We start from the raw sequence: 22000 nt of genomic DNA on the forward strand, positions 1-22000 counted from the left end.
CCATCGGGCTGGGCCCTACTCCTGCCAGTCTCTCCTGTGACACAGACATTTGACAGACATAACCCCTTATGTCCGCAGCTGCTCCACACGTAATCCTTCCTAGCAACGTGCTGCCCTTTCTTACAACATGGCTGGGGTCTGCACAGCCCAACACGAAGCCACCCTAACAGGCTCCCTTGGGACATAACACATGTGCACTTAACCGAGGTGAGCCCCCCTGCCGGCGCGGGGTGCTCCGTGCAAGCCCAGGGACACACAGTAGCAGGGAAGTGGCCGGGACAGAGCCGGACCACGTGGCCGCAGGCTCAGAGACAGACATGCGTTCTCTGCCAGCCCGGCCCTGGGGGTGTGCCAGCACGGAAAATAAACGTGACCCTTCAGAGACTGAAGCCACAGTACCTGCTGCTCCCGTTGCACCCACAGAAGTTAAAGGTACCAACACACTGCAACTGTGCTCGCATGTAAACACAGTTCTGGTGTGGGTTTCTACGGAAACAAGCCCCTGTGTAAATCTGAGCCACCCAGGAGCTATCTTCTGTGTCCGCGAGTGAGGGAGGGAAGAGGGTACACGGCACTGGGGCCACCTGGTCGCCACGCTGCAGACAGCAGTTTCCTTCGGGGCTTCACACGCGCTGAGTGTCCAGTTCCCTTCTCTGCGTCCACCACACTGGTCTGGGTGGCAGGGACGCTAACTGCCCAGCGGGGCCGCATTATTGGAGCTGCGTTTACAAGCTGCGCTTGTTACAGCCGGCTGCCGCGTGGAGGGTCGGCTGTGCTGGAGGCGGCTGCGGCCGCCGCGAGTGGCTCCTGCTCGGCATGGAGACAGCCGGCACCGATGAGGCAGGGAAGACACCACCTCAGCTCCTGCCGTGTCTCACTGAGGAGCTTCAGTGTCTGCCCGGGAACTATGACATCAGGGACGTCCTCCAGGCCTGCGGAGGGTCCATCACAGCACTGGGACTCGTGGTTCCACAAGCCAGGCTGTGGCGTCTTCCCGCCCTGGCACATGCAGACGACGGTTTTGGAGTAAACACAGACCATGAGAGTGGCCAGGCTCTCCCCTGCGACCCCCACCCCACCTACAGCCCCTGCAATGGCACTCTGTGGGCCAAAGGGCACTCCGGAACTTTCTTGGCCTCCCTTGGAGAAGCCCCAAGTGTGGCAAAAGGGCTGCTGTCCCCACGTGGCCATGGCAGGTGGGAGGCACCTTCCGCTGTGAGCACAGGCCTGTTTGCTGCCCATGGCCCCTCTGGCTGTGCCGGCCACACTTCTTCTTCGCCCGCTGGACTCCCCTGCCTTGCTCGGGTCGGTGCCTCGTGTGCATGAGCTCTGGCTCCGTCCTGCGGTCCAGACAGGGCTCTGCCACTGAGCCTCACACAGGTGGTCAGCGCTCAGTGTGCTCATGTCGCTGTGGAGGCTCGGCCACCCGTCCCACCCAGCCACACGCCCTTCTGAAACCTCGGAACTTGTCCCTTACGGTGGAGCAGCACATACCCAGACAAGCCTTGGGTCCCCCCGCCCGGATGTCCAGGTCTGCAGGTGAAGAGCTGATTTTCACCCTGCCTGTCGCCCAGGGGTTTGGTGCATTTGCAAATGGCCACCACTGGCTGTTTTAATTGGCGAACAGAACAGAAGCAGCCAGCAAGCTAAGCTGACGCTGGCTGACTCGGCCGAGATCAAAGGTCAATATCAAATTTGGTCGCATTTGGCCTTGAACCCCAGGCTTCCACTTGGATGAACAGACAGTGGGCAGGCCCAGCTCCACGATGGGGGTGGGGGCAACGTGATATGATTCCTGCCAGGCAGTGGCGTTCAGACCATCCCAAGGCTTGTGGGCCATTACAGAGAGCTCATTTGTCTTTCGCTGTCACGTTGAACGCACTGACCACTTCGCTAGGCAGCAGGTGGCACACGCAGGTGACGCCTTCTCAGCCCGTCACACCTGTCCGTCTGGGGCTCGTGCACAGCCTGGGACCCAAACACCGGAAGCAGGAACCAGTGCGCTGTTCTGTCCCCTCGACTCAAAGGCAACCCCAATAATCCAGTTGTGAGACTGAGGCTGGGCCCATCTTCTAACCCAGGGGCAGCCTGAGGCCGAGGTAGGTGACGACAGGTCAGTGTTCTCTCCATTTGTGAGGGGTCGTTTGGGGACTGGGCCCCACTAAGTAACAGCACCTTGTGAATCTAGCTGTTTTATTCAGAAAAGTGCGATGGGACTTTAAGTAAATATGGAATGCCAACCTGCTGTCTGCGTTCTCCGAGTTCAGATTTTCCTGACCTCTGCTGCCCCGTCCCCAGGGCGGCACCTGGTCCCGGTGAACGAAGGAGTGAATGACCCGACCCAACCCTGCATGACACTTCAGCTGTGTGTTTTCTGCAAGCACTCCCTCTGAGCAGCCTCTGCCGTTTCTCTCGCATGCGTGCACTGACTGAGCGTATCCGGGAATGACACACAATGTCCACACCTCGCTCAGAGGCCGACCCAGGATTGGCTGCCCAGGTCTGTGCCCTCAGCTTCCCACTGGACAAGCCTGGGTTGGAGTGAGTCCTACAGTCACCCGCCAGCTGATGGCCTTGGGGCTGGTCATGTCACTCCCTCGGGCCCGAGTTTCCCAGCTGTAACGCAGAGATAACATCTACCAACAAGACGAGAGGGAGACACTGCACCCCAGGAACAAAGCAGCTTGCGCAGAGTCGCCTGCACACCTGTGTCCTACAGCCGCTCTGGCCAGCTCTAGGCGGCAGGGCCAGGACTCGGGGCCTGGGAGCAGCGCTTGGAGCTCGCACAAGCCCCGGACGCTGCTGTGGGCTGATGCATGTCCCTCAACCTCACGGGTTGAGCCCTGACCCCCGATACCGTGGTATCTAGAGACGGGGCCTTTGGAAGGTGGTTGGGGCTTAATGAGGTCACACGGGGCCGCTGAGCCCATGGGGAGTGGCCTCCACAGGAAGAGGGAGATCTCGCTCTGTCCAGTGTGAGTGCACAGTGAGAAGGTGGCATCTGCAACCAGGAGGGCGTCTTTGCCAGGACCTGGCCATGCCGGCACTTCCAGCCTCCAGAACAGAGAGCGGTGAATGTGCTGTGAGGCCCCAGTCTGTGTGACGGGGGCGCGATGCTGTCACAGATTCCTTTCTTCATCTGCAGTAACATCTGGTCACCAGGCAGCAACGGGACCAAGTGACATGACGTATGCTAAAATGACCCAAATGTGGAAGGAACACAGGCAGCGATTCCTCCTTCATGATGTCCCCTCACTGTAGAAGCACGTTTTTAACTGAGCTCAACTGTTTCAGCTGGAATTACTCTACCAGGTACCGTCTAAGTCCTGGACAAAGAGCTTTTGTTCTAAACCCTAAAAAACAAAGATCACATTGTCTTTTGTTTGTTGCAAGACATTAAAGCCCCAGTTTTACCATCAACATAAACACCAGCAATGTTAACTTCAGGGCATGACTTTTTTAAATACCGAGAGCAAAAGCAGTGACTGGAACCACCTGAATTGCCAGCTCCCAGGAACAGGACCCGCCATTTTTCCAGGTCCAGAGCCAACAGTGAGGGCTGGGCAGGCCGGGGACGGATGGATCACTGGGTGCATAGATCACAGGCCCGTGACCGTGTGATGGAGGGCACGGGGTGTTTCAGCTCGAACGCACCGCCTTCCTTCGGGAGCCTGCTCAGTGTCCCCATGCAGCTTACCCAGCCTGGGTGGCCCTAGGTTCCTAGGAAGGCCTGGTCTCAGCCCACGGCGGGGGCCGCCGCTACCTCCTGAGGTCCTCACATCACCCTCGGGGGGACTGGCCTCAGCCCGTTTGTGGCAGTGTAAAGCAGCGGGCACAGAGACGCCGAGAGGCCCAGGCTCACAGGTGGTGAGCACATCACTGGCTGTGGGGCCAGCTCTATGGCTACAGGTGTGCACCAGCCCGTCTTTCTGGGTTCCGTGACGTGGGGACCTGCCTGCTACCCAATTAGGCTGATGGCAGACTATGGTCAAAACAGAGCATACAAGCCAAAAAATACATCGATCGGGTTTCACCCAATAATTGCCAGAACTGCGCTGGAAAGAAGCGTGATTCATCCGCCACGGGCCGCTTCCAAGCAGCTGTGCCGCCAGGGCCGAGATTCTGCTCCGAGGCCCCGGGAGCGGCCCCTGCAGCCGTGCTGTGCGCCCGTGGGAGAGCTGTCCTGGGCGCAGGCCGCCGTCTGGAGCTGTACGGGGCCTCGTCAAGTCTTCCGCACGGTGTCTGTACCCAGCTTAGTGGGTGTCGGCCTGCCTCCTGACTCACTCGTCCCTTTGTTTTTGGTGGCCTGTGGCTCTTGAGTTTCTAAAGCAGACCACCCTCCCTCCTGGATTCTGTGAAGGAGCTGCCCGCAGGTGCCTGGTCCCCAAAGGCCGTCACCGAGTCCCACCCTCTGAGGGAATGGGCCTCCTGACATGCTTCCTGAACAGGCACGTCATGTTCTTCCCGCAGGTTCCGAACCCCGCCTCCCATCCGCCACCTGTCCCGCATCTCCTCAGGCGCAATCCACCCCGACTTCCAGTGTGCTCCCTGTGGTTGGAATGCAGGTCAGAGGGGTCAAGGTGGGTGCTGGTCCCCAAGCTGGGCTGTACGGCCCAGATTAGCCCTCAGGGTACACGCATCTCAAGACTCCTCCAATTGGAGCCCTCTTCTAATATCCAGGGAGCCCCCCCAAATCAGACCACCCGATGGGAGGTCAGCGACGTGCAGGCCAGACCCATGTTCTGGCAGCCAAGCCCACGAAGCCAAGACGCATGGAGGGGTGCGTGAGAAAGCAGCTTCCCGCCACAGGAACGGCCTCCAAGCCCCGCCCACGTTCCTGTCACACCCTGAGCAACTCCGCCACCTCACTCCTCCCGGGGGGCCTGGCGTGGGGGACGCACACCCCTCCCAGGACAGCATCTGGTCCATGGGCTGGGGAGGGCCGGCACCCTGCCACACGTGGGCGGCTGACTCACTGCACCTCCATCACAGCGCGTTTAAAATTCGGAAAGAGAAATTGAAGCACTGGTCCCTCATCCTCTGGCTTGAGTAGCAAGAGAGCCAGTAAAACGGGGTTCCAATAAGAACGGCCGTCCTCGGTTATGTGAGCGCTAATGAGACGGGACATCAAAGGGTGTGCACGGTGCCCATACTCACAGCTGGCCACTGGCCTCACTCCCAACACCACCTCCCTCCCTCGGCCACTGGTCAGTACACAACTGAGCTGACTCAGAAGGTTCCAGAACGTGCTCAGGAGCAGCTATCTACTGAACACAGCGGCCTGCCAGCGGGCGACCCGAGTTCTCAGGGACCCTGCCCCTCTCTGGCGGCCAGATGTGCTCTTCTCCTCCTCGCCCCACGCCCTCCTGCTTCCCATTGTCCCTCCTTGGTTTCATTTGCTGAGAAGGGAGCTCCCAGAACAGACACTGTAGGTTAGAAGCATCCGCATAACCTGCTTTATGTGGAAGCAGGCAGTCTGCTATGGGCACAGGTCCTGGGAGATCCCCGTGGGTGGAGCTGAGGCCCCTTTGCCTGTGTCCCCTGCTCCTGCCAGATGGAGGAGGTGAGAACACTCACCCGCAGGGATGGAGGTCGACGACCATGGGCTGATGGGGCCAGAAATCCCACCCCCGGCAGGTGCTGAGCACACAAGGCAGATGTTTCTGAAAATTGATGGGCCAATTTATTGTGAGAACAGAGCTGCAGCCCTCACACGTCGGGGACTGGGAAGGGACGACGTCGTTTCAAAGACTAGGATGGGCCAGGGCAACCTGGAAGAACAGCCCCCAGCGGTTCTGGAAAAGACGTGTGCTCAGACACCTCTCCCCACTGCAGGCCCGCGGCTCAAGCTCCTGGAGCCTCATTTCTTTGTCTATAAAATGAGACACGGTCAGGCGTGGAGGCCCAGGTGGGGCCCCAGGTGTGGGGCTGCGGGTGGGAGTGCAACGGGAGACCCAAAGGCCAGGTTCACGAAGTCTTACGTCCAACCAGCCATTAAGCCATGCAGCCACCCAATGCCACCATTCAGACGTATACTGATTCCGCAAAGGTAATTTCTCTAGTATTAAATGTTAAAGCAGTGGACTTGGGAAAAGATGAGTCAAAACGCTTGGTGGAGAAGGTGGACCCAGAGCTCGCTGCGAGGATGAGGACGCTGGTGGGTGCAGGCTGCTTTTCCCAGGTTCTGCGGACAGACTCCCGCCACCAGAGGCCTGGGTCCAGCCCAAGGGCATCAGGACCCAGAGCCCTCGGGGCCACGTCTGCAGGGTGTGTGGGGCGGGGCCCTCACGTCAGCAGCCACAGTTCTGGGACCTGAAAAGACCTGAGCGAGTGTGGCCACAGAGCCCCGACTGGCTGGCTGCTGAAGAGGCTTCCTGGCTGACCAGCCCCGCCGGCCACACAGGCCCCCTCCCGGCTCTGCTCCTGCCATTTCCGCCTCTCTCGCACTGTACTGAACCTACTCTTGACAATGCAAATGAGAAAACATAATCTATTTCCCCTTTCTCCCTCTTGAAGTGGAAAGTGTTTCCACTCAGGGCCTCACCCTCCAAGGGTTACCCCGGGGTGTCTCTCGAATGGTGGACAGGAGGAGAGGTCCCCCTCTGGCTGGAGTCCCTTCTCCGTCTTGCTGACGTCTGGCCCACAGACCCTCCTCCCCACCAGGTAGGGCGAGAGCCCGGGCGGGCAGGGGCTGCCACCGGGGGCTCCTTTGTCCTGCTCAGTGGCCCTTCCCAGGGTCCAAGCTGTTTCTCCCACAGTCGTGAGCAAGTTTTGTCGGGGACGTGCCTGAAGCTGAACGGCTGTCACCACATGGCCTCTGGGACTGTACGTGAAGGACAAGCAGGTCCCCAAGCAGGGAGTCCTGGCTGCCCACGGACCCCTGATGAAGGGGGGGTCTGGGCTTTCCTGGTAAAGTGCCGGGACCCTCACCCACACCGCCATGAGTGACGGGGCGGAGGGTCCAGGTGCCATCACAGGCATTTCTAGAAAACCAACTAAAAACATCTCATGAAAAGACACACTCCCCAAGACCCGATAATCTGTCATGATTTTCTCATTTTATGTGATTTTGAGGTCACAACTTGGAATTCTTTTTATCACTGAACTCCCGCCGCTGCTGCCTGTCCCCAGGGTGGGGGCAGCCAATGAGAACATGAGCTGGTGGACCTTCACCTCCCCCCAAACCCCACAGGCCAGGCCCTTTGCTACCTTTAATTTCAACCAACATTTTTGAACTCGCAGAACCGTCACCCCTTCTGGCAACATCTCTCATGATGGGTGCCATGGCCCTTCAGCCCACACAGCACGGCCAGAGAGGGCGGTTTGCTTCTAGAAGACTGTGTTTGTGCCAGTTAAACAAAACAGTGACAGACAAGATACTTGAGAACACCTCTCTGGCTGTGATACGAGCGTGTGCAGCCCTTCCAGCTTCACAGCAAATGCTCTTCCCATCCTGCCCTTGACTGCGTTCCCACGATGGCAGAGGGGTGAGGCAAGGGGTTTCCAATGGGCCGTGCACGCTTTCCACGGCCCTCCGTTCAGTGGGAAGCCTTCCCCCATGCAATACTCAGCCCCCAGTGAGGGGTGAGGGAGACACTGTCCTGGGCCCATGCCGACCAGGAGCCAAAGACAACAGCCTCATCAGAACCAAGAGGCCCGCTTCTGTCTGCCCCGCGACTCCTCCAGTCTGACCACTACTTGGCACATGACCAGGCCGCCTGCAGACGACGGGGTTTGGGGATAGAGGGCCGAGGTGGGTGCTCCCCCCCGGGAGCTGCCGTCTGTGGGTTTATCTGCTGTCCAGTCATCAGAAGGTAACGCTGAGATGGGAAGTGGGGAAGGAGACAAGAGATGACAAAGGTGTAGGCCTCTCCCGAGAAATGAACGCATTTTTCCATCACTTCCGACACCTGAAACCACCTCCCCATCCTGCTCTAGGGCAGTGAGGGTGCCGGCCTGGGTGTGGGCAGTTCTGTGTGAGAGCGCGGCCCTTCCCAAGGGCACCGAGTCACGTTCTGAGAGACGAGGCACCTGCCCCACTGAAAAGCAGGCGCCATGCTATCATCCTGCTCCCCCTAATTTTGAAGGAAAACCTAAACCGAGACATGTGTGCCCATGAAAATGAATTTCACGGGCAGAATTTAAATGGATTTATTTCCATTGTCCTTTACATTTCAACAGCACATTTTATGAGCTTGAAAAGAATCTGCCCGCCTCCATAAGCAAAACAACCATCCGGGCAGGTTTCAGCGGTGACCATGTGGCCACAAGCACGCTGTGAGTGGACACGTACCCAATTCCTAGAGGGCGTTAGCAACCTCACAACTAAGGCCTCAGAAGAAGGAAGCAAACCAAAGTGACTTAAAACTGGCCAGTGTTTCTGATTAACATGTCATGCGCTGCCCGATCCACACAGCCATCGACACGTGTCTCTGGAACTCAGGGCTGGAGTCGTGTCTCGCTGGGGGTGCTGGCCTACGAAGTTGGATGCAGACGCACTAGCCGTCCTCACAGGCGCAATGACCGGCTGTGGGCACACAGGCCCTGGGGCCCTCTCATGCCCGTGTAGTCCCATCAGCAGACGCAGCCCAAAGCCAGGAGGCAGGCACAACCGGCGAGGAAAACACCAAACCGAAACGGCTGCTCGAGCTCTCCAACATTCGTTCATTTATTTAACTTGAAAACCACGTAAGCACAGGCCCACATTCAGGCACGGAGTTGATGCCGGCCGAGGTCCCTGCTCTCAGGGAGCTCACACACTACGGGCATGCTCAGGGATCACAACCCCACAGGGCGTGGGAGATCACCCGGGAGGGCGGGGGGACACGGCCACTCCAGGGTCTGGCAGTTTGGGCGCCTTGGGCTCCATGGACTGGACCAATTTCAAGGACACAAGTGATGAGGGAGACAAGGGCCGGAAAAAGCAGGCCTCACACACCCTGAAACACATGGGAAGTACAGGCCATACTGAGCCTGAGGAGTCAGTGTTCTGATGGGATGGATGAGGGTGAACTCAGGCGCCAGTTAAACAAGAAGGTACAGGTGGGATGTCACATAAAGCATGGTGAGGGAGGACCGAGGCAGACGTGCAAGGTGGTGAGGGAGGACCGGGGCAGACGTGCAAGGTGGTGACGGAGGACCGGGGCAGACGTGCAAGGTGGTGACGGAGGACCCGGGCAGACGTGCAAGGTGGTGAGGGAGGACCCGGGCAGACGTGCAAGGTGGTGAGGGAGGACCGGGGCAGACGCGCAAGGTGGTGAGGGAGGACCCGGGCAGACGTGCAAGTTGGTGAGGGAGGACCCGGGCAGACGTGCAAGGTGGTGAGGGAGGACCCGGGCAGACGTGCAAGGTGGTGAGGGAGGACCGGGGCAGACGTGCAAGGTGGTGAGGGAGGACCCGGGCAGACGTGCAAGGTGGTGAGGGAGGACCGGGGCAGACGTGCAAGGTGGTGACGGAGGACCGGGGCAGACGTGCAAGGTGGTGACGGAGGACCCGGGCAGACGTGCAAGGTGGTGACGGAGGACCCGGGCAGACGTGCAAGGTGGTGAGGGAGGACACGGGCAGACGTGCAAGGTGGTGAGGGAGGACCGGGGCAGACGCGCAAGGTGGTGAGGGAGGACCCGGGCAGACGTGCAAGTTGGTGAGGGAGGACCCGGGCAGACGTGCAAGGTGGTGAGGGAGGACCCGGGCAGATGTGCAAGGTGGTGAGGGAGGACCCGGGCAGATGTGCAAGGTGGTGAGGGAGGACCGGGGCAGACGTGCAAGGTGGTGAGGGAGGACCGGGGCAGACGTGCAAGGTGGTGACGGAGGACCGGGGCAGACGTGCAAGGTGGTGACGGAGGACCCGGGCAGACGTGCAAGGTGGTGAGGGAGGACCCGGGCAGACGCGCAAGGTGGTGAGGGAGGACCGGGGCAGACGCGCAAGGTGGTGAGGGAGGACCGGGGCAGACGCGCAAGGTGGTGACGGAGGACCCGGGCAGACGTGCAAGGTGGTGACGGAGGACCGGGGCAGACGTGCAAGGTGGTGACGGAGGACCCGGGCAGACGTGCAAGGTGGTGAGGGAGGACCCGGGCAGACGTGCAAGTTGGTGAGGGAGGACCCGGGCAGACGTGCAAGGTGGTGAGGGAGGACCCGGGCAGACGTGCAAGGTGGTGAGGGAGGACCCGGGCAGACGTGCAAGGTGGTGAGGGAGGACCCGGGCAGACGTGCAAGGTGGTGAGGGAGGACCCGGGCAGACGTGCAAGGTGGTGAGGGAGGACCGGGGCAGACGTGCAAGGTGGTGAGGGAGGACCTGGGCAGACGTGCAAGGTGGTGAGGGAGGACCCGGGCAGACGTGCAAGGTGGTGCGGGAGGACCCGGGCAGACGTGCAAGGTGGTGAGGGAGGACCGGGGCAGACGTGCAAGGTGGTGAGGGAGGACCCGGGCAGACGTGCAAGGTGGTGAGGGAGGACCGGGGCAGACGTGCAAGGTGGTGAGGGAGGACCCGGGCAGATGTGCAAGGTGGTGAGGGAGGACCTGGGCAGACGTGCAAGGTGGTGAGGGAGGACCCGGGGAAATGTAGGGACAGTGTCGTCCTTGTCCAGCAGCGGGCAGCCCCGATGCCGTGGGAGTGAGACTGACGGGCTGAGTGACTCTGCAGGGAGGGTGACATGGAATGGCACATGGCCACCCTGCAGCAGTCCGTGCCCTGGCATGCCTCGGTCACCCATCCGTATGTGCAGGTGACACACAGGCCCCTTGCCCCTCGGACACTGGTGAGTGTGTTAACACTTGGCGCTCTGAACTTGGGAGAAATCTTGCTGAGACATCAATATTAGGGAAACTTTCTGAACTGTTTTAGGAAGAAATTTGTAAGACCTAAGTTTTCTTCAAAACATTCAATGTCTGGTCAACCACCATGCTTGATGTTTAATTAGGACATAATTAATCATTACATTTTCAAAAAGAGACTCAGTATTTTCTTTTGTACGATACATTGTACCTTCTTCAAGAACCATGAAGTAAGTGCAATACAGATCACAGAAGCCCAGAAGAAGCCTCAGATTACAAACACGTGTGTCCTGGAGCTGCTCAGTGAGCTGGGGACAGGCTCACGCACCGCCGCCACCGCTCCACTCCGTGTACACGCTCACGATGTGGTAATTTGACAACAAAACCTTAGTTTTCAAATCTTCAAAGGTGTAGCTACTATTTGCTTGAAAAACAGTTCATTCTAACTGTTTAATATCAGCACAGATATTCTAGAGCTTTCTATTACCTAGTCTATTGTAAATGACATTTCACATTTACAGAAACATAAAAGCCTTCAAAAACATCTGCATTTCACTAAGGTAACAACATGGCTACTTTTGCAATTGTTTTTAGAGTACGATCTCCCTCTTACATGACAGGAATTTCACGTGTTTAGAACAAAGGCTACAGGACAAAAGGTTGTTGGCCTAGCAGGGCACAGCGAGACAGTTAAGTCTAGGACAACTCCTGCTGTCCTCTGCACACACCCTGGCTGCCAGGAGAGGGCGGGACACGGCAAACTCAGCGGCTGTGAGCTCTCGCTGTGCCAAAACCCTCGGGGTGGGGGCACGGTATTCCGTTCAAGAAAATATCCTAAAAAAATCACAAATGTAAACAGGTTTTTTAAGTGATAAGAAGTCTTCTTTCAAATGTATAGACAATCTGAACCAGAAGACTTCTTGGCTGAGTAACGGTACTTGGGCCTGAAGGCCTCATGGTCACAGGGAGACGCAATTATTCAAGTTAGGACGCCATGTGGGATACGCGCACGAGTGCGAAAACCGATGTCTGTTAACGACCACAACGGCAGGGGCCTTTAGGCTTAGTAGCAAGGGTTTACTTCTAAAGGCACCTGCACAATTATTACAGCTGTTTGCTTGCCGCCTTACGCATCCATAGAAGTGGAACCACACCGAGCGCACTCAGCTTTGAGAACAGCCGCACTTTTTCTCCCCCTGGGTGTCACCTATTTGCAAGCAGCTGGCATCATGATCAGTAATTACCCCAATACACTGCCCCACCCCCCACATTAATGAAGGAAAATACACCCAAAGCTCTGCTTTCTTTTTTTTTTTTAAAGGAACTGATGACACGGTCTTGCTAACAGCATAACAACACAACACAGCTTAAAGACACAATGGAACCGTGCTTTGCAGCGACAGCAGCCCACCGTGTCTGCTTCTTTTAGAAAAAGCTCCCCACTGGTTCATTTGCAACGCTTAAGTTTAGAAAGACAGCGTTACCATTGGCAGGAAGGTAGGTGAAGTGCTGGTACTGGCTTCTCTTCCTCTTCCCGTTGCAGACGTAGAAACTGACTTGGACGGGGCTGGTTATTCTCTGATTGCGAAACGGGGGGATCTCGACCACCAAGGAATTCTGGTGAGAAAGTGCAGACGGGAGGAACAGTTAGTGTGCGGCACATGCAGAGCGCTCTGCACGACGGCAGCCGCCCACAGGCCCCGAGTTCCTGGCGGAGGACAGCTCCCGACTGTCCAGGCTGCACTGAAGCTGCCCAGAGTCTGCACGTGACGTGGTACATGCGTGTGCAGGCCGGGCCTGCCAGTCACGTGTGGGCTAACAGGGAAGAGGGTCCTTGATGTCGTTCACACCCAGAGCTGAGAGGTGGTCTGAGGTTCTGTGTGAGGGGGACGCAGGCGGGGACTTCAGCTAAGATGCCTCCAGCTCAGACAGAAGCCGCGAGTGCACATGGTGGGAGCAGAGCAGCTACTGGGCAGGAGAGGCCTTCGGAAGACCCCAAGCTTCTGTCTACCCTAAAGAAAGCATCAATGTGCTTTGAAAATGAAAAAAAGACCCTCCATTCACTGACTCGTGGATGGTGCAGGGAGCACCTGCTCAGGTAAGTGGTTATGAAGACGCAGGGCAGGTACTTCCTGGAGACATGTGTGGGGACAGAGCCCCAGAGAGCAGTTTCCAGACTCTCAGCCTCATGTGGAGAGGTGCTGGCTCGGGTAGTAGACGGCCATCGCTGTGACTGGTTGGCCATCAGCTGCTACCGGTTAGCCATTGGCCACTGCTATAACTGTTACGGCCAAGCTAGCAAGTGCGGAGTGTGGAGGGGGGACTGCAGCTAGCAAGTGGGGTTGGTTGGCAGACAAGTGGACGTCAGGTTGCGGATCGTGTGGCTCCTGCTTCCTGTGTCTCCAGCCCAGCCGCCAGCGAGACTGTGGTGGTCTGACTCCCCTCTCTATGGCTCCGTGGGTGTGCCTTTTTGGCCTCACCATGTCCTGCGTTCTTGTGCGGGGAGCGGGACCAGAGACCTCGCATGACACCCTGCGTGACAACATGTCTCTGGGGACAGGTTCTGTGACAATGGCCCAAAGCCCAAGTCATGGACTCCCAGATTGGAGAAGCTGGGAGAGCTGGACCCTCAATGGATTCGGGAGGTGACGGGCACCTAGAGCATGAAGCTCGGATAGAACAGGACGGATCACGGATTACGGTAGTCGGGATTACGGTGGTAGTCGCTGTACTTTGCTTTAAAATAAAAACCAGCAACAGTGTTACAACGTCACATTCTTCCAAGTCGGTAAGGAAGCAGTTGCTGTGGGCAACACGGCTTCATGGGAGAAGGAAACAGGGTGGGGTGGGACCCCTGAATCTCAGGGGGCCGCTCAGGGTGCAGCGCTGGGCTGTGTGGACGTCCTCATGTGTCAGTGACACGTCTGCCCTTGAGCCAGGACCTCAGGAGGAGGCAGAGTAGCATTTGATTTGGGGGGGGGGGGGCGAAGGGGGTAGAAGGTTACATCTAAAAGGTTTCTTCAATTTTTCTGTCATGATTTCACTTAAGAAGTAGGGACAATGTATAAGAAAAATCCATTTTATCACTTTTTTTGTTCAAGTAATTGTTACCCAGATTGATAGTAAAATTGATTGGATCATGTTAATAATGAAATCTTAAGAATGTTAAAGCATAAAACTGATGAGCACTTCAGGCCAAACCTCTTCCTTTTACAGGAGAAACTGAGGCACAGCGGGGGCTGCTGAGGGCACACGGATGGCAGGGCCTGAGGGGCTCATCCCCTGCGACCACACGTTTCTTGTTTTAATAACTTCATTTCACTTAGACAAGCAACAAGCACACACATCTCCTGCTGCCTGCACGTTGTCTCCTTATCAAAAATAACCCCGGCGAGAGGGGCGGGTGGGCATGGGAGTGAGCACTCCTCACCCCCCCGCGGTGCCGCGCTCTGCTGGGGGGCTTCCGCTGCAGCGAGGGGGTCACAGGTCTGGGTGTCTCCATGGCTCTGACACTAAGTCTCAGTTTCCCATTTGTACAGGGAAGAGAAAGAGAAAAATGCCACCTCAGGGGTTCACGTAGATGGAAGGAGACACTGCAGGTGACGCTGGGGCCTGGCGCACAGCTGACATGCAATGACAGAAAGCCATTAACTCAATAGTTAAAGAAGTGTCATCTCTACAGAAGAAATGCAGAGCAGGGACAGAAAGGAAGAAGTCTTGCTTAGGCGGAGATCAGAAATAAGAACGGGTTCAGTGAATCAGCACGAGGACGGTGATGGAGCTGCGGGGTCGGCGTCCGTAAGTCCTAAGTGACCGAGGGTCGAGTTGGGGTGTGGGTGCAGCCTGACAGGCTTCAGCTCCCTGAAGAGATACAGCACGTGACACAATACCGGCCCATGAAAGCACTAGTGCTGAACTGCAGCGCCCAGGAGAAGCTAAGACAGAAGACGCGGTTACAGGCACAGGATGACAAGCAATTGTCGAAATTGTTCGTGAAAGTAAATAAACCATACGTACAGAACAGTCTGGTTTTGCTTAAAAAACATATACAACGTAATGCTACCCTCAAGCTGCTTTTTGGGATTTAAGCTGTTTATTAAGAACCAAGACTCAGAAAGAACTTTTGCCCCTGCCCCCCTTTCTGCCGGAGATGCAGGCAGAAACACCTGCTTCAGGCGGGGAGCCTGGGCTTTACCACCTTAAAAATCGTCCGCCCAGCGTTAGCCAGAAGACTGCAGGCCTGCTCGCGAGACGAGACGCCTGTGTCCCACTCTGGGCCGCCAGCAGGAATGTTCCCACCGTGTCCCGTCTGCTCTGCCTCAACTCCCTGTAAACCGCCATCTCACTTCCGAGATCTAAGACCCTGTCCAGCCCTTTCTCTTTTGTCCAGAATGTCACAAACCAATGTCACCTCAGCGGTGGGAACTGTCAAGCCTGTGTGAATACCTCATGTGCACATATTAAAATCTGACTTTCTCCCGCAAACCTGTCTCTGTTAATTTGCTCATTAGCCCAGCTGGAAGCACTTAGAAGGTGGGAGGCAAAGGAGTCATTTTTCAGCCCCCACACCCACACCCGAAAAGACTGGAAGGAAAGGCGCCCACATGTTAACAGCGGTCACAGCTAAGTGGTGAAATTACCCTGGGTGTTTGTTTTCTTTTTTTATACTTTGTTACAGTTTCCAAATGACCACAACAAATGTGACATTCCTTTTATAATGAGGAAAAAATATAAAAGTAAACCTCACTTAAAAGATAAGAATGATGAAGTTATAAACTTGAAGTAGATCAGTATTCACACAACTGTTATGTTTCTTTTAAAACATACAACTGTTACGCTTCCTTTAGAACGTGCAACTATTTGAAGTAAAAAAGAAAACTCAATGACAAAACATAACCTGAATCTGTAAACTTGGCAGGAGTTACTGCAGAAAAAGGCCTCGTTTCTGCAGGCCGCTTGCTCCTGCCCAGGGGTGGTGTCGACGCCGCGGCCACGGCTGAGAGCGGGGAGGCCGGCCTGCCCGGTCCAGGTGCTGGAACCAGGAGTCGGGTGGCCAGTGTGGGAAGGAGCAGGGGGCATGCTGAGGTGAGCGGGGAAATGCTGTCTGCCTGCCAGGACTCGGACGGGGCACGTGCTGGGCGGCCGCCGCCAGGTGCCAGGTGTGTGTATGACGAGCCCTTGCGCTTTGATGCCCCTGCACCTTGTGGAGTGCCCAGGCCGCCACACTCCCGCGGGGCTTCTCAGGGAGTGAGGCCAAGAGGGGATCAGACGGCAATTCCAAGCGGCAGGGGCCTGGGCACCACACCTGAATATGGGGTCACCCAGGCCAGGGACGGCTCTTTTCCATGGGACACCATCTGGAATAGCTTCTGCTAAATGGAGTAGAGCTTAAGTCACAGGCTCTTCCTGACGCCAGCGACAGTTGTCCTCTAAGCATGAAGAGCAGGCCAGGCCTGGGCTGGCAGCCGGGGAGCCCCTGGCATGACACGGGGTCCTACTAGCTACAGGGCAGACAGGGTTCCCCAGGTTGCTGCGGCCAAGCGCATCGCCACGGCGCCCTGCTCCCACGCCCCCAACCATCTGGACCCACGGGACCCCCCGAAACGAGGGGCTTGGCCTGACAGCCGTGTGTCCCTGCACTTCCAGGCATCAGCGGGGTGAGCAATGGGGTGGGGAGAACTGTGGCTGTCTCGCACGCGTATTTCATGTCCCCGTGGCTTTTCCAGGACCAGGCAGACTGCCAGGGGCCTGTGTGAGCACCGGTGGTCTAGTTATGTCAGCTGGACGACACAGACCATCAGAGCGGTGAAGACCTAGCTATTGTGCAAGAAGTCACTTCAGACACAAAGACACGAGTCACAGCGGGGGAGGGTACAGCAGGCTGGCGCTGACTGAAGGGAAGCTGGGTGGCCAGGGGATCTCAGACAAGTGACATTCTCCTTTAACCACCCATCAAAGAAACAGCAATTATTGCTTAGGCACCAAGCCAGCTGGGAGAGCGAGGGGCATACCCGCAGCCCACCTGTGGGACCAGGACGGTGAGAACCCATCGGGGTGGGTGTCCCCAGATGCTGGCCCGACCCGTCCACCAGCTGATTGGCAAACGGAATGAGGGAGCCTGGGAGGCACAGTGACACCTGACCTCACACCTAGTTCATGTTCAAAACAAGAATCTGCTGAGCAATGGGTGTTCTCGGAGAAAGACGGGTAATAAGTCACTGCCAAGGGCGCTGGTGGGGTTGTGCCACCCAGCAGGCTCAGAGCAGCGGTCTTCCTGGGGGGCAGCAGGCTGTGTGGGCACCCTGGTGACAATGACAGCCGGAGGGCAACAGAAAGGCCTTGTGCCACAAGCATGAGTAAGCAGCCACGTCCTGGCCCATGTGGCAGGGGCTTTTCCCGGGTGAGGCCTGCACCCTGCAGCTTGCACCCTGCCGCCCAACGTCTCATCTTCTCTGCCTCCTAAGAGCATAGCTTCCAAAAGTGCTTTCGATCATTTCTATTCTTGACTCTTTCTGTCGTTTTTTTATAAGTCGTTCATCTTAACAAACCAGGAGCCACGTGCCTTTGGCGGGCACCCCACTCTGGCCAGGCGAGCCCGCAGAACAGTCATGGCTGGACGTCTGAGCGACACTTACCGGCTTGCACAGGTCGCGGTCAGTTTTCGCCTCCATCTCCCAGATGTGGTGGCCATCTGGAAGAAAGGCAGCGAGACGGCTGTTACTCATGGGCCTGAGTGTGCACCCCGAAAACACAGCCTGGTGCAGGCAAATGTGCCCCAGCGACAGTTGTCCTCTAAGCAGAGGTGCCACCCCTTGCCGGCTTGGCCATCCTGGCTATTAACTTGTGAGGGCACAAAATCACCACAGTGTTTCTGCCTGGGGAGCAGACGCTGGGCCTGGAGGGGAGGTGTACACAAACTGGGGCTCAGGGACTCTGGCAGAGCCCAAAGACCCCTGGCTCTAGAGACGGCCATGGCAGCGGGCACCCACAGAAACTGTGCTCTGCCCAGCGCCAGCAGCCCCCATCAGCTGGGGAGGGATGCTGTGTGCCCATCCCCACGGGAGCTGAGGCCCAGGAGGAGCACAGGTGACCCCAGGAAGTGTGCCGTCCTCGGCCTGGAAGCAGGCTTCCGTCCTGGCCCTCACGCCCGCCAGCTCCGGCCGCGGGAGCAGTGGACGCACTCACCGCCCGCCTGCCTGGTGGCCGGAGCCCTTTGTGTGTTTGGGCAGAGTTCTCCTAAGGAGTGAGGGCCCGGGAGCGGGTGGGCTGTGCTCAGAGGAGCCGCAGGGCAAGAAGAAAGTCCGTTCTCTGACTCCTGCTCCCACATCAGGACCAGAAATGCAAAGCACAAGGTATTTTTAACCTTACCCCAGTGGCCATTTGCATGTTTAAAAAAAAATAAAAAGGCTCGGAAGGGGCCTATGAAAGGGCTTTTGTCCCTCAAGCAAGGCCCTGGGGAGGGAGGTTGAGGCCCCCTCTCACCCAGCGCCCCGACCCAGAGTCCTGCTGTCTGGACGCCCCACTCCGGAGGACACACCGTTTGGGGACTGACTTGGTAGTAATTCTGTTCACAGACGTCAGCCCCCCCCAGAGGCTCTTTCCTCTGATCTTTTCAGAAGCTGCTCCCCAAATGAACAAATAGATCTAGACAGACTTAGTTCTTGCTTATGCTCTATGTTCACAGAAATGTGTATGCGTTACAAATCCTAAATTATAAATAAATTACACAAACTCTCCTTTTTCTCCCTCAAAGTGCCTGCCGGGCAGGGGTGGAGGGTGGAGACAGAGAGAGGAAATGTGGATGAGTCACGGGGAGGCCACACCAGCCAGCCTCTGGGGCGCCGAAGCCCCCCGGGAAGGAGCAGCCACGTCTCCTCCTGGAAAAAAATGACAGGAAACGGACTACAGGCCTAGGGAGCCTTCGCAGCAGCACACTTTCCAGGGTTCTGCAAGCTCAGGACGCAGGTGTAAGCAGCAGCCTTCACTCCAACGACACATGCTGAGACACGACGGGTCTTCCAAGTGACCACCAGGGGACTCGGAACGCGGGGTCCTCCAGACCTCGGGGCCTGGACTCGCTGTGGGGGCCCCGCCCCACCCACCCTACTTATTTAAGGAAATAAGAATCACTCTTTAGATAACCCAACCGGTCTCCCACACTCTTGGGGCCTTTTAAAAACAACTTTTAAAATTTTCTATGACAAAGCCCAATTTTGCCCCCCAAGAAAATCAGCGTTAGGTCTTATAACCTGAACTGCTGGGGACAAATCTCACTGCTGCTCAGTCTCTGCCCATGCACACAAGGTAACAGTCGCTGTTCGCATCTCACACATGCAGTCGCCCCCAGTTGAAGTGGGCTCTGGAACCCCCAAGACTGTTCAAAGGTCAGGCCCCTGCGCCCGCCTGGGCGGGGACTGAAGCAACGTGTGGCTCTGGCCCTGTTTCCCTAGGTCTCTACACCTGGGCTCAGCCACAGCCCCACGGCAGGTGCTTAGCTCGTCAGCTTCTGCCTGGGATACTCAGCAAGTTTACAAAGGCCAGGGTGTGCACAGTCGGAACAGCTGTGTACAGCCGAGGTGGGACAGAGGCAGCGTAAAGGTGCCTGACGATGGCAGACTCGTGGGAAACTGCAAACACGGCTGGGTTCCCACTTACGCCGGCACCAGCAGGGCACTGACTGCTGCTCCCAGCACACAGCCCCTCTGTGCAGCTTCCGTGCCGTTTCGGGCAGAGCGCGGGTGGAGGCGGCCTGGGTGTTTGCGGGCCTTCGGCCTCCACTGGGAAGGGAAACGGTCGGCTGAATGGGCCTTTGTGTTCCTGCCTTATCAGGGCCTCGCTGGGCTGCTCAGTAGGAAACTGCACAAGCCCAGAAGTGAAAACATTCCCAATCATTAGGGAATTCCCTGCAGCGTGAGTCATCGGAAAGGCTCCTGCCACGCCCGAGGAGAGGAGGCTCCCCCGCACAGGGTCCTGGGACACGGGTGTGATCGGAGTCTCTGAAGCGTCTGGGCGTTGACTCACAGCTGTGCCGGCCACACAGCCCAAGGGCAGAACCAGCAAGGAAATAACGAAGCGCCTGGTCAGAAAGCCCGCAGCTGAAGTGTTACGATGCCTGCCCCTGGGACCAGGTGCTCAGGCCTCCGTCTGCTCGGCCGCAGGAGCAGGCTGTGCACTTCTCAGGCTGGACACCCCACGAGCAGCAAGCCTGCTGGCCGAGAGCAAAACGCCCTGTCATCGGGCTGCTGGCTGTCAGGGAAGGTGGTCAACAGGTGGCCACTTCCACAGAGACACACCAGTCACCTTGTGTGGTCCTGGCCGAGGGGAGGGTCACGGAGCGGAATCCGGATGCTGTCCCCAGTCTTCATTTGCCACCTTTGTCCTGGTAACCCTCCCAGGCTGCACACGGCAGTGGCCCCACAGAGCCACGTGGCACAGCAGAGACTAGAGTGGGAAGGAAGTGACTCCCTGCTGAGGGACGCAGCCTAGCGGGTCAGCACAGGATCCACTCTTAGGTATGTGCCCCGTGGAAGGCCAGTCGTCCCCACAGAGCCCTGGACGCGACGCTCATCGGAGCGTGTGCACACCAGACAGTGAGGGCACAGCCCACAGCCCACCCCCGAGTGGGCAAGCAGCGTGCGGCCCAGCCACACGGTATCACCGCCTCGGAGGGACGGACCTGTGACACAGGTTCCTGCACAGACAAGCCCTGAAGAGGCTGTGTGGAGGGAAAGCACAAACACTACCTGTCCAGCCTCACCCAGGACAGGCTGATCCAGGCCCACAGACGCGGGTTCCAGAGGGCCGGGCCGGGGGAGGGGCACGGGAGGATGGGGTGACGGCCAATGGGTGGTGTCTTCCAGGGGTGACAGAACGTTCTAGAATTAGAGCTGATGGTAGCACAGCTCTAAATACACCCAACCACTGAACTTGCACGGGAGCTGTGCAGTCTGACTTAGTTATACCTCAAAGGTGACATGGAAACACCATCCCGACACAACCACGTGTGGGTCACCGTGTCGTGACAACACAAGGGAGTGGGGAGCCGAAGGTGGGGGTGCTCCCACACCCGTCCCACCAGGCACATGAACAGCGGGATCTGGGCTGGGAGGCCCCAGGGCCCACCTGCTGGCAGCTGCCTTGGGGCGGAGCCTGGAGAGCTGTGTGGGTGTGGACAAATCAGAGCAAGGACTGGCCACTCCGCCCAGGGAGGGCACTTTGGTGCCAGGCGTGTGAGGAAAGGGACAGGGTGTCTGGTCTGGCTCTCAGAACCCTGCGGGCACCTGTGGAGAGGTTTCCTGCCCACACCCGGGCCGGCAGCACAAGCACGCGTGTGCCCTTCCACCACCCGACACCATACCCCACGGGGGAGGCACAGGCCCCATGAAGGGCCCAGAAGGACACAGAGGCACAGCTGACCCCCGCCCCGGCTTCCCGTGCCCTTCGAATGCTGATCTCGGAGGTCAGCCTGGGACCCCACCGGGCAGCACTTGGGGTGAAGCCCCCGACTGCGGCCTCAGAAGCCTGCAGGTCACTTCCCCTGAGACCACTCAGAAGGTTGTGTCATTCAGAACTGGGGGGTCACCTTTCAATCTGAGGTCAAAAAAGAAGTCTTCCTAGGACACAGTGGCCTGGCCCACTGCTTCTCTTCCACTCACTGGACGTCAGTGTGACTTCCAGAACAACGCGTTCTGGGGTGGTCACAGGGCGAAGCCATTTGAGGGGTCAGCTGTTCCTGCTCCAGACACTGCCTCCTGTGAGCCACCCCAAGTCTGCAGGCCGCTGGCGGCAGAGGTCGGCCGACTGCACGGGGTGACGTGGGTGAGCGCGGTGACGATTGCAGTCGAGTGTGGACGAACGTCGTCGTCACACCCCCTCGCCCATGTCAGTGCCAGGAAAATCTGAACAGAGAGGCCTTTTCCTCTGTGCCAAGTCATGACTTCCGGGTGTGTGAGCTGCACCACAAGCCTGTGGTGTCCGATTCTGGGCAATTTCCCGAAATCCCTACAGACCAGCACCACGAGGGCACAAACCAGGGCCCTACAGGGTCACAGCCCAGGGACCAGACCAGGAGAGGAGGTGCAGGCCACTGGCTGGTGCCACCACTGCGTCACTGCGGCGTAAGCGCCAGGTGGATGACCTGGCGAGTGAAATACAACCCACGTGGGACCTGTGCCAGCTGTCCTGTCAGTGCGTGGGGCACCCAGGCCACCAGGTGTCACTGCCCATACA

The 22000-nt window shown here is 57.8% G+C and overlaps 1 protein-coding gene across 4 annotated transcripts in view; it reads right to left on the minus strand.

The window, feature by feature from the left end:
* The window catches only part of NFATC1 (nuclear factor of activated T cells 1), a 106255-nt gene that overhangs the window by 36183 nt on the left and 48072 nt on the right, over positions 1–22000 (minus strand). For all 4 annotated transcript variants that reach the window (XM_081078640.1, XM_081078642.1, XM_081078641.1 and 1 more), the window contains exons 7-8: positions 17407–17462; positions 12256–12388 (exon numbers count right to left, since the gene is read on the minus strand). In XM_081078640.1, coding sequence (XP_080934766.1) covers positions 12256–12388; positions 17407–17462 — 189 coding nt within the window. The remainder of the gene's footprint in view (positions 1–12255; positions 12389–17406; positions 17463–22000) is intronic.

The sequence above is a fragment of the Rhinolophus hipposideros genome (genome assembly GCF_964194185.1).
Source record: "Rhinolophus hipposideros genome assembly, chromosome: 17".
Lineage (NCBI taxonomy): Eukaryota > Metazoa > Chordata > Mammalia > Chiroptera > Rhinolophidae > Rhinolophus > Rhinolophus hipposideros.